This window comes from Plecotus auritus (assembly GCF_963455305.1).
Source record: "Plecotus auritus genome assembly, chromosome: 1".
Taxonomy (NCBI): domain Eukaryota; kingdom Metazoa; phylum Chordata; class Mammalia; order Chiroptera; family Vespertilionidae; genus Plecotus; species Plecotus auritus.
This window is the reverse complement of record NC_137770.1, coordinates 231988221-232000452: the sequence shown is the minus strand read 5'-3', so window position 1 is coordinate 232000452 and position 12232 is coordinate 231988221. Positions and strand designations below refer to the sequence as shown.

At 38.3% G+C, this 12232-nt stretch overlaps 1 protein-coding gene across 2 annotated transcripts in view; it reads left to right on the top strand.

Moving 5' to 3' along the window:
• STIM2 (stromal interaction molecule 2) overlaps nucleotides 1–9011 on the top strand; it is a 148581-nt gene extending 139570 nt beyond the window's left edge. For both annotated transcript variants that reach the window (XM_080657872.1, XM_080657871.1), the window contains 2 exons: nucleotides 1833–2106; nucleotides 7333–9011. In XM_080657872.1, the coding sequence (XP_080513998.1) occupies nucleotides 1833–2106; nucleotides 7333–7810 (752 nt within the window). In that variant the 3' untranslated portion in view covers nucleotides 7811–9011. The remainder of the gene's footprint in view (nucleotides 1–1832; nucleotides 2107–7332) is intronic.
• Nucleotides 9012–12232: the final 3221 nt, after the last annotated feature.

Here is a 12232-nt window from a genome sequence, read left to right as displayed (position 1 = left end):
AAATTAAAACCCAAACCCTTGAATTATTGGGACTGGGAACCTCCACAGTAATTCCACCGTCACTCACAGGCCCAGTAGTTCTTTCTTTTATCTTCTCTGTTTTGGCATCTGATTTTTTTTATTCTTCCTTGCAAGTTTGCATTTAGAACTATTGTTGTATTTTATTCATCATATTGAAATGTTTGAGGGTATTTAAAGTACATTGTTGAGAGTTGGGAATTGCTGATCAGGTAATCTTTGACTGCCATATTGCTAGAACTAGAAGTCCATATATGACTTACTATTTCTGATTGTTGGTGGCAGGGGGAATCCCTTATTACAAAACAAAATTTATCTTCCCTGGCATAAGGAAATACAGTTTGCAATAGAGGGTCATACTAAATCACTGTGCTTCTCTTATCTAATTATTGATAATAGAATGAAAATTACCTCAGTAATAAATTTCTATATAATGAACTTGGATGTTTTATTTAACTGCTCTTATAAATCACAGGCGGGGTGGATATCTGCCTTAATTGGAAATTAATAATAGCCTGAACATGTTGTAAAACATTCACATTATGTAAAGGAATGCTGTTGAAAGGTCAAAGTGCCTGCTTTTTTTTTTTTTAAATATATTTTATTGATTTTTTACAGAGAGGAAGGGAGAGGGATAGAGAGTTAGAAACATCGATGAGAGAGAAACATCGACCAGCTGCCTCCTGCACACCTCCTACTGGGGATATGCCTGCAACCAAGGTACATGCCCTTGACCGGAATCGAACCTGGGACCTCTCAGTCTGCAGGCCGACGCTCCATCCACTGAGCCAAACCAGTCAGGGCAGTGCCTGCTTTTTAATACTGTGATTTTATAGTGTTATAACTGTCTGTAGCCCCATCCAGTCCTCTTCAGGCAACAAGGAAGAAAGACCCTCAACTCCAAGTGTATATAACTCTAATACAGGGATTCATATGTTTTTTTCAGGCAAAAGACATGGCAGCATAATTAAGAAAAAAAATGTTGGAAATTACTGTATGGTTGTAAGCAATATCTTTTTTTTTTTTTTTAATCCTCAACTGAGGATATTTTTTCCATTGATTATTAGAGTGGAAATGAAGGGGGAGAGGGAGAGAAAGAGAGAGGAACATTGATGTGAGAAAGACACATCAATTGGTTGCCTCCTGCACAAGCCCCGACAGGGCCAGGGATCAAGTCTGCAACTGAGGTATGTGTCACTGACCGGAATTGAACCCGAGACCCTTCAGTTTACAGGCCGATGCTCCAGCTACGGTTCTTTTTTTTAATTGATTTCTTTTCTTTTCTTTTTTTTTTTTTTTTTGAGAGAAAGAGAGGTAGGGGGGCATCACATGGACTAGTTGCCTCCCACATGCACCCCAACCAGGGATCAAACAGTTGAAAAATCCAACTTATATTTTACTGATAATTTCCTTCTTTTAATGTTGAAATTTATTTTGTAACAAAGTACAAATTCCTTATAAATATGCTATGTTGATTTTTTAAATTTAAGGATTTGTTATGTTGGGTAAATTTTAAAATCTTTTTGGTTAGTAATATCAAATTTAATATTAAAACTTAATTTGTTTATGTTCATTTCTATTTATTTTTAGACCTGATTTCATTTTTGTTAGATTTTATTTTTTATTTCTTAACTTTCCTGAGGAGCAGTAAAGATGCTGGAGGATGGTAATAATGGTTCAGTCACTTATTTCAGTAAAGGTAGATTAAGTGGTTACATACTAGTAACATCAGTTCCCTTTTGTGAGTATTTACAGCGTGTACAGAGGAGCACGGGGCTTTATGAGCTTTTTTAAAATTTATGTTTGGTTTTCAGGGACCATGGCTAAACCTGCTGGGTCATTAGCCAGAAGCAGCAGCTTGTGTCGCTCTCGTCGCAGCATCGTGCCATCCTCACCTCAGACCCAGCGAGCTCAGCTCCCTGCACACGCTCCGCACCCGCCACACCCTCGGCACGCCCACCACCCCCAGCACACACAGCACTCGTTGGCCTCCCCTGATCCGGATATCCTCTCAGTGTCCAGTTGCCCTGCTCTTTATCGGAGTGAAGAGGAGGAGGAGGCCATTTACTTCTCTGCTGAGAAGCAATGGTATTGGCAGCGAATAAACTAAGTATATGTTGGGCTGCTGTGTGGGAGGTGGGAGTTGGGTGGGTAGGACTGGTGTGTCTTATTAGTTTTCCATTGCTGCATGAGAACTTACCACAAACTTGGTGATGTCAAACAGCACCCAGTTGTTAGATCTCAGTTCTGTATGCTGAAGTTCAAGCTTGGAGTGGCTGGGTTTTCTGCCCAGGATCTGACAAGGGTAAAATCAAGGCATTGACTGAGCTCCACTCTCATCTGCAGTTTTGGGGCCTCTTCAAAGCTCAGTTGGTTGTGGAAGAACTCAGTGCCTTGGTGTTATAGCACTGAGGTCTGGTTCCCGTGCAGGGGCTGCTCTCAGTTCCTAGAAGCTGCCCGATGTTCCTTTCTCCATGTGGCCTCCATCTTCAAAGCCAGCAACAGAGAGTTTCCCTTCTGTCAAATCCTTCCTTTGCTTTGAATCTCTGACTGCCTTTATCTTTCATCTCTAGACCCAAATTTAAAAGGCTCACCTGGATAATAATCTCTCTATGTTGAGGTAGACTGGGTTATGCTTTATGCTCTTAATTACATCTGCAAAATCCCTTCTATATTAGTGTTTGATTGAATAACTAACTGGGATCCCTGGTCAGTGTGCTCGCTGGTTAGAGAGTCGGCCCACACTCTGGAGTCCCAGGTTCCATTCCTGGTCAGGGGTGCATACTTGTGTTGCTGTTTTGATCTCCCAGCCCCAGTTGGGGTGTGTGTGGGAGGCAACCAATCAATGTGTCTTTCTCACATCGATGTCTCCCTCCGGCCCTCCCTCCCTCTCTCTAAAAGTCAGTGGGAAAAATATTCTTGGGTGTGGATTAACAAAAGCAACAACAACAAAATAACTGACTCGGAGAAGATGTCTGTGTACTAGGGCTGGGAATTTGGGGACCATCTTAGAATTCTGCCCACTATACAGGCATAGGAAGATATTTTGCGATACAGCTTTTAGAAGAGGCCATAGCACCCAGGTAACTCAAGTCTCTAAACATAAACTTACTATTTTATATGTAAAGTATAAAGGCATGAGCTTAAATATACTTGAGCACAAAGAAACATTGAATATGACTGAGTTTTTAAAATATTTGTTGTCACTTAATGATTTACTCTTATGTGTTAACACTTTATAGTAAACAAGAAGTATCAGATGCTAGAGGTTTAAGAAAGTGTGAGGAACTTAAAGAAGGAATTTGTATTCGTAACGATTGTTTTCTATCAAAAGGAGTAGTGGCAGGGTATGCTTGTCCAGCTTAGGGACCCTGGTGCTCCATGAGGCCTGTTGTTATGGAGGATCTCTCTCTCTAAACCACTGTCCTGGTGGAAGCCTATGGTTAGACAGAAAAACGGAGTCGGTTTCTGATTTTGCCACTTAATAGCCATGTAGCCCCAAAATCTTACTTTTGTCTGAGAAACAAAACCAGATGAAATGGGTTGGATGGTCTCCCAAGATCCCGTGTAGCTCTCTATCATGGATTCTTTAGTCGATGTCATCATCAAATAATTATTTTCATGCATGATTGTTTCATCTACTAGTGAAAGTAAGTTTTATGATTAGCAAGTGATCATTATAGCATATTCCTAAGAAGATAGTCCATGTTTTATATTCTCATTACAATTGGAGAATTTGACACAACTTTGCTTGGTTAGCACTCTATAATTAGCTACTTTGTATAATCTTTGCAATATAACTATAGTCACCAGAAGGATGGCTTTACTAACAAAACTCATTTTGTGTGGCTTATGGAAATTAGTAGAAAAACTCCAGACTTATGCTTTCCAATAGAATTTTTGAATTGATGGAAGTTTTCAGTTTCATTTCAAATAGCAACATCAAAAATTCATAGCTAGCTCAGCAATATGAGAAGAATTTAGAGTCAGAAAACGTTTCCTCCTCTCTATTTTCAGTCTTAAGTGTTGTGCCACCAAAACCCTTACAAAATAATAACATTTATTATTTACTGATCTTTTATGTCCGATGCATTATGCACATATGCACTCATTTAAACTTCACCTTGAGTTGTCTTGTTACACATGCATTAAACTTACATGAATTCAACTGTAGGGGGAAAAAGAAATAGAAAAATAATATAAATGGCACACATAGTTAAGTTGGACATTTCCAAAGAATATGTGCTCTAGAAAAGATGGGAGGTTTTAAGGTATACTATACCTGCTCTCCAGATCTGAATAGTTAGCAGAAGATGCAACATTTTAGATTATTTGTTTTGGAATTAGAATGTTAGAACTGGAAGTATTGTTAGAGGGTAATCAAATTCTCTTAGCTTTACAGGAAAATGGAGACCTTTTTAAATTAAGTGACTTGCCCATGATTGTACAGCTGACCAATAGCAGGACCAGGACAGTGTTCCTAACGTGGATCAGTGCTCTTTTCACACATGACTTAGTCTAGGGGTGGGGAACATCCGGCCCGCAAACATCAAGGCCCAAGAAATCATTTGATCTGGTCCTGCCAAGGCATTAGGGGTGTTAATGAAATGTTTGACCAAATTTAGCAAGCTAATTTTTAATTTTGTATGGCCCACAAATGATGTTATAAATATCCAAATGGCCCTTGGCAGAAAAAAGGTTCCCCACTCCTAATTTAGACCTTTGGGACTAGTTTTTGAAATATTTTTAACCTACCTTAGAAGTTCACACAGAGCAGCCAAACCATGTAGCAAAATAGAAAGTAAATTAATAAAATAGTAACTAAAGCAGCTGAGTAGCTTCAATAACAATCATATATGCTATTCAATTAATGGACATCTCCAAAAGAAAGCTAGCAGAAAAGTCCCCACCAAAGATAGATTTTTGAGTCATTTTTTCCTGACTGCCTCGCCTCTGTTACCACTGCCCATTATCAGATTGTAAAAGCATTGGAAAATTATGCAGTACATGGAACTGCATTATCTGGAAGCATTTTTAAGTCTTTATTTGCCCAAGGGATGTTGTACCTTCTGAGAGCTTATAGTGCAATAAAGACAATCTTCACACACATGGTAAAGTATATGGAAATGACTAAAAACATTCAGAAATCTAATGTTTCTAAAATATGGCATTAACATAGATATGTTCATATACATATCAAAGTAATAAATATGCATATCAGCATAAATAATTATAGTAATCATAGGTCATCCAAGGTGAGAGCTCATTCAGTTCCATTCATTCTATAAATATGAATTTAGTCTGCTGTGTGCCATGCACTTGCTAATAACTTGAGCTCCCAAGACAAGTGAGACAAGGTCCTGTCCTAGTTCTAACTGATAGATTATGAAAAGATGTGTTCTTGCATTTCTATTCTGTCTTCAGCTCTCTTCCTTCTCGCACCTCATTTCTTTTGCCTGCTATTTTTACCTTGACTGTACTTTGAAATTTCTTAATCATTTTTTCATAGAGTAAACAATATTCGTGTCAGGCATGGTGTGTATAAAAAGTAGAATAAGACATGATCTCTATTCATCAGGATCCTCCCTCCCTCCCTCCCCCCCTCCCTCCCTCCCTCCCTCCCTCCCTCCCTCCCTTCCTTCCTTCCTTCCTTCCTTCCACCCATCCATTACATACTTATTGAATACCCACTGTAATCTTGCCACTATTCCAGTGCAGAGAATACAGAAGTTAATAAGACTCCTTGTCCTCATTAAGTTTCCTTTCTCCTGAGGAAACTGACTATGAACATGTTAGTGTAAAATATCATTTTAGGTAGTGATAAGTTCTGGGATACTAAACAGATGCAGATAGAAGGGGAAAAAATGCTGTTTTAGATAAAGTGGCTAGGGGTGGTGTCACAACCTGAATGACATGGAGAAGGGGAAGCCATGTAGAGATGGAGGGGAAGAGGATGGGCGGCAGAGGAACCAGCTAGTGCTAATGCCCTTTGGGAGCCACAAGATTAGCTTACGGGAGGGCCAAGGAGAGGCTGTGGTGGAATGAGGCAGAATGGAGAGCGTGCAGCCACAGAAACTGCCGTGGGCATGCTCAGACAGGCCTTTGTGACTTGGACAAGGACTTGGGGTTTTAGCCTGAGTATGAGAGGAAGCATTGGACAGTTCTGAGCACAGGAATGATAGGTCTGATGGAGACTTTAAAATACCTAAAAGGCTGTGTGGAGAAGTAACTCAGAGTGAGGACCAGAACGGAAGCAGGGAGACCAGTTAGGAAGCTATTGCAGTGATGGAGGTGACTTCACTGTGGTTCAGGAAGAGGGATGGCAGCAGTGGGGAGTAAGAGGTGGGATCCCAGGTATACTTTGAAGGAAGGCTGATAGCACTTACTATATGTTGGCTTTGGGGTTGTGAGCTTTATTTTCCCACTCCTCTTTATTTCTTATTTCCACTGTGGAGAAAGGGGGGGAAATCACATTGGAATAAACCTTTGAGAAATTACTGCATGTACACTTCTAAATAGCATTACATCATTGGCTTCCAACTCCCATTCATTTGCCTGCCCTAATGTACTTCAATTTCCTTTTTGTTTTTTAAACTTGGGAGAATTTATATATTTCTTAGTATATTTCTTTGTTCCTTCTTCAGGAAGCTATATTTCATCAATTTAATGACTAAAAAATTAAATAAAGGGAGAAGCAGTGACTAAGATTAATCTTTTCAAATATATCGTGTCAACTATATAATTTAGGAAGAAAAATACTCATTAACACAAAAGTAGTTGAAATGATAAGAAAAGTCTGTAAACTTTAAACATTTTTATTTCTCTTAACAAAGAAGGTATAACATACGTTATTTTTCTTAGATTGGTAGATTGCATTATTACAGTTTATGTTAGTAATTAAACATTAAGTTTAAGTTATATTATTTAAACTAGTAATTTTCAAATTTTGTTGAAATGTGTATAAATTTTAGCATTTTCCCCATTTATATTTTTTAAAAATATTTTTTTATTGATTTCAGAGAAAAAGGGAGAGGGAGAGAGAGATTGAAACATCAATGATGAGAATCATTGACCAGCTGTCTCCTGCACACCCCCTACTGGGGATCAAGCCCATAACCGAAGCATGTGCCCTTGATCAGAATCGAACCCAGGACCCTTCAGTCTCCAGGCTGACGCTCTATCCACTGAGCCAAACCGGCTGGGGCTCCCCCATTTACATTTTGATAGCTGAAATGATGGGAGTTGTTTTAATTAGAATGTCTGCTGGGACTCAATATTAATTTAAAATTTTACCTTTACCTCTGTCTCATCCAGGGAAGTACCAGACACAGCTTCAGAATGTGACTCCTTAAATTCTTCCATTGGAAGGAAGCAGTCTCCTCCTTCAAGCCTTGAGATATACCAAACACTGTCTCCTCGAAAGATATCAAAAGATGAGCTCTCTCTAGAGGATTCGTCCAGAGGAGACTCGCCCATAACTGCAGATCTCTCCCGGGGTTCTCCTGATTGTGTAGGGCTGACAGAAACAAAGAGCATGATCTTCAGTCCTGCAAGCAAAGTGTACAACGGCATCTTGGAGAAATCCTGTAGCATGAACCAGCTTTCTAGTGGCATCCCGGTGCCTAAAGCTCGCCACACATCCTGTTCCTCAGGTGGCAACAACAGTAAACCAGTGCAGGAAGCCCCGAATGTTGCCAGGATAAGCAGCATCCCACATGACCTCTGTCATAATGGAGAGAAGAGCAAAAAGCCATCAAAAATCAAAAACCTTTTTAAGAAGAAATCCAAGTGAACTGGCTGACTTGGTGGAATTCCATTCAAGTGGCATCCTTAAACTTTTATCTCCCGCCCTCCCTTTTTTTTTTTTTGTTTTGTTTTAATTTTAGGAATGTAAATCCATTGGGGCTTTCCAGATTGGATGCCCTAGTGGAATGTCCTTAAGGGCAACTGTCTACTGTCTGCTTATTTAAATGACTATGTAATCAATTCATCAAGCCAGTTATTTCTGAAAAATTATTAAGAGATGAGACAGTTTACAGTTTACTTCTGCCTATTTATTTCTGCTTTGTTATTAGTGATGTATATACAACATTTATTGAAAGCCACTATGGACTTACGAGCTTTAATGGACTGGTAAGCCAGCATGGGCTTGCAAAAATTTCTTGTTTACCAGAGCATCTTCTTATCTTTCCACAGAGCTATTTACATCCTGGACTAAATAACTTACAAGAATTAAAACTAATTGCACTACTGTTTTCCAGACTGGAAAAAAAATCTCTGCAAGTGAAACTGTATAAAGTTTATAAGATGACTGTGGATAGGGGACTGTTTTCACTTTTAGATCAAATGGGTTTTTAAGTAGAACCTAGGGTTTCTAATTGACTTGATTTCTGGAAATGAAAACCCATGCTTTTATTATGGGAAGCTTCTTTAAATGCATTTAATATTTTAAAGTTTTGAGTCCTGCTGTAAAGATCATGTTGTTTTGTTTTTCCCAGGGCTTTCACTGTGATTTACTGCATTGCAGGCTGTATGATAAAATATACATAATTTAAAGAGAGAAGAAGGCTCTTTATTCCTTATGCAAGTGGAAGAGTGAAAACTTGATCAGAGGACTTAAAACATTCACAAACTTAAACAGAGGCGGGGGAATGTGGGGATTCAGACACTTGTTTACAGACTTTGAATAACCGCAAAGGATTTATGGTTTGTGAGAAATTTGTACTGTGGAAAAGATAATAAATCGGAGACATTATTGTGTGGGACTGTGCTGGTTTTTGTTGATAACACTCCACTAAAAACACTACATGTTTCCTGGAGAGCTATGTAAGCTATCTTGTTGCTAATGCAATATAAGAAATAGCAATGTTTTGAAAGTAAGTTGTCAACAAACTTCTTTCTATTTTATATTGTTTGTCATATTTTTATGTAGTTTGAAATGTTTAAATGTTCTGATATCACGATTAACAAATATAAATCTATGGTGCATTTAGATTGTGTTGTATTAATTTGTAAAGTTTGGGGCTCATTAAACTGATAGGTTATTTTAAGGGTAGTTTTTACTATAAAGATTGTCACATAGAGCAACATAGTACATTAACATTGGGGAGTTTCTACTTAAAACACTTTGAAAAATTCAATCATAAACTATCTGGGTAATACCATGTGGATGGATGTTTGGGTAAACAACTGATACTTATTAGCTAGAATGGTTTTTCAGCATTATGACTAAAATACAGTGTCCAACCCAGTCCTTTTTAGATGAAAATGCTGATTGATAAACAAGAAGTTTGAGATTTCTTCCACAGAAATAATTTATTAAGAATATTAACAGTTTCCTGAGGTCTCCTGTAAAGTGTGATTGTTTATTCTTTTTCATACTGTTGTTAAAAACTGTCGAGGCCCTGATTGGTTCTTATATATATACTAGAGGCCCAGTGCACGAAATTTGTGCACTCGGGGCAGGGGGGGGTCCCCCCTCAGGCCAGATTGCAAGAGGGCGCAGGCCAGGCCGAGGGACCCCACTGGTGCACGAACAGGGCCAGGGAGGGATGTGGGAGGTTGGCCAGCCTGGGAGGGACCGTGGGAGGGCTCCAGGGCATGTCTGGTTCATCTCGCTCAGTCCTGATTGGCCAGACCCCAGCAGCAAGCTAACCTACCAGTCAGAGCATCTGCCTCCTGGTGGTCAGTGCACATCATAATGAGTAGTTGAGCAGCTTTAGCATATCGTTAGCATATTACGCTTTGATTGGTTGAATGGATGACCAGACGACTGGACACTTAGCATATTAGGCTTTTATTATATAGGATGGATATTTATATTGTTAATAGTACTGTAAGGGCAAAAATTGAAACAAACATAGTGTTTTGGGCTGAGTATGAGGTAAGATCATCTGAAAGGTTAAGGGTTGAACATAGGCTGTTAATGAAGGGAAAAGTTGTGCACAAAGAATTAAAAAGCATTCTGGGAAGTTTCTTCAGAATGAAGGGAATACCTTATCTTTTTTCTCCTTCTTATAACCAGACAGGAGTGCTTCCCTTTGAAAACTGCAAAAGGGATGAGATACCTGTATAGTTTGCTGGAGAGAAAAGGTAAGAGCTGCTGGAGATGGAATGAAGCTGGGAGGAGGAATGGCTCTAAGTGCTCCCAGCAAGGCCTGCTGCTGTTTATTTAAGGTTAGAAGGGAATTCTGGATCAGAACCCCCTGGACGCTAAGACTTGTGGTGGAGTGTGGGAGAGGCTGGCCTAAGTACAGTGTGCACCATCCTACATCAGGGAATGCATCGTTTGTGCTTAATCTCACACACATTCATAAACAAGTTTAAATAAGGGATACTTACTGTTTTGTGTTTCTTGTAATATTTACATTGCATTACAAAGCTCCCTATTTGTAAATTCAACAGAAAGTAATTGTTTTGGAAAGCCACAAAAAGTTTTGTATTACACCATTTTTACAGGAAGAATTAGACATTAATGTAAAATTTTTAAATGATCCATTTGGTACCTTATTTTAACCTTACAAAACTTGTGTGTTCCTGATTTTTAAAGCAATATCTTCCTTACTATAAAAAAACAATTCATGATAGAAAAGTATAACAAGAGCCCTGGCTGGTGTGGCTCGGATGGAGGCTGTCCCATGCACCAAAAGGTTGCTGGCTTGATTCCCAGTCAGGGCCCATGTCCTGGTTTCGGGCTCGATCCCCAGGTAGGGGGGTGTGTAGGAGGCAGCCAATCAATGTTTCCCTTTCACATCAATGTTTATCTTTCCCCCTCTCCCTTCCTCTCTAAAAATCAATTTTAAAAGTATGAAGAAGACAAAAAAAAAAAAAAAAAGCCAACATTAAATTTTGCCCAAATAATTGCTTTTACTATTTTGGTTAGTTTTCTGCTAGATCATTTTCTATATACTGATACTCTTATGTATTTAATTTCATATCATGCTTTTTCATTTAATATAAGCATTTCTCCAATATCATTAATAATTTTTAATGAACATTTTGATGATTATAATATGCCATTGTATGGATTCACCATAATCTCATCTTTTTTTATTATTAATCATTAGGCTGTTTTCAAATTTTTAGTCTGTGGACTAATAGTATTAAACCTTTATTGAGCGCTCCATGTGCCAGGACCTGTTCTGAACTCATTAGTATACATTCTCATTTAATCTTTGCACCAACCTTGTAAGGCAGATGCATTTTTTTTCCTTTGATTTTTAAAATCACCATTTTACTAATGAAACTGAGCCCAGAAAATTAATAGCTTACTGAAGATCACCTATCTAGTAAGTGATAGAATCACATCATTAACTTGTATGTTAATCAACATTTTGAGTCCTTGGAATATGCCTATTGTGTATAGAAAAAACCATAGATATTTTAGCTTATGTTTATAAGTATGTATCTATGTACACACACACACACAGTCTCACATACATACCGTGAGTATAACTATTGTTAACGTTCCTTATCCACATAGCCACGTTTATATCTCATCCCATACTTGAATGTATGAGCACCCTTTTGCTTCACACTGTCGTTTCTGAATTACCTCGTGGGTAAAACTTCGCTAATTTAATAGGTAAATAATGTCTGGTATGGTTGGACAGTTTTTCATGTTATATGTTTTTCATTTCAGTGGATTGTTTATTCATGTCTTTTGCCCATTAAGTTTTTGGGGTCCTAGTGTTTTTTTAAGTCTTACACAGTCTTTCAAATGTAGCTATTGTATTACTTATTTACCAACTAAAACAGTGATTTTTAAAAATCATGTACTTCTTCATTTTTATTTGGAAATCTCAGCAAAGTCAACCTAGATTTAAGTTTTAATTTTATTGATCTCCTGTTTTTGTGTCTTGAATGAGAGAGTAGATTTCCCCAAAAAAATTAGAGGTAAGAGACAACATAGAATCCACTTAATTATTAAATCAACATTTAATAGCTTACTCTGTACCAAGCATCATGATAAGCTCTGGAGGTATAGAGACCAATGCGATGGGCTGATGCCCTAAGGGAACTCGATATCTAATAGGGGAGACAGAGCAAACAAAAATCCTTGTAATAAGGACCATGATGGAAATGTAAATCAAATGTTGGGGAGATGGGAGCTAATGGGGAGAGAGACTGTGTAGCTCAAACATATTAAGGATAATTTAAAGGTGCTAATTTGCTGAGGGTGTGGAGAGATGTGCTATGGCCGAGACATAACCAC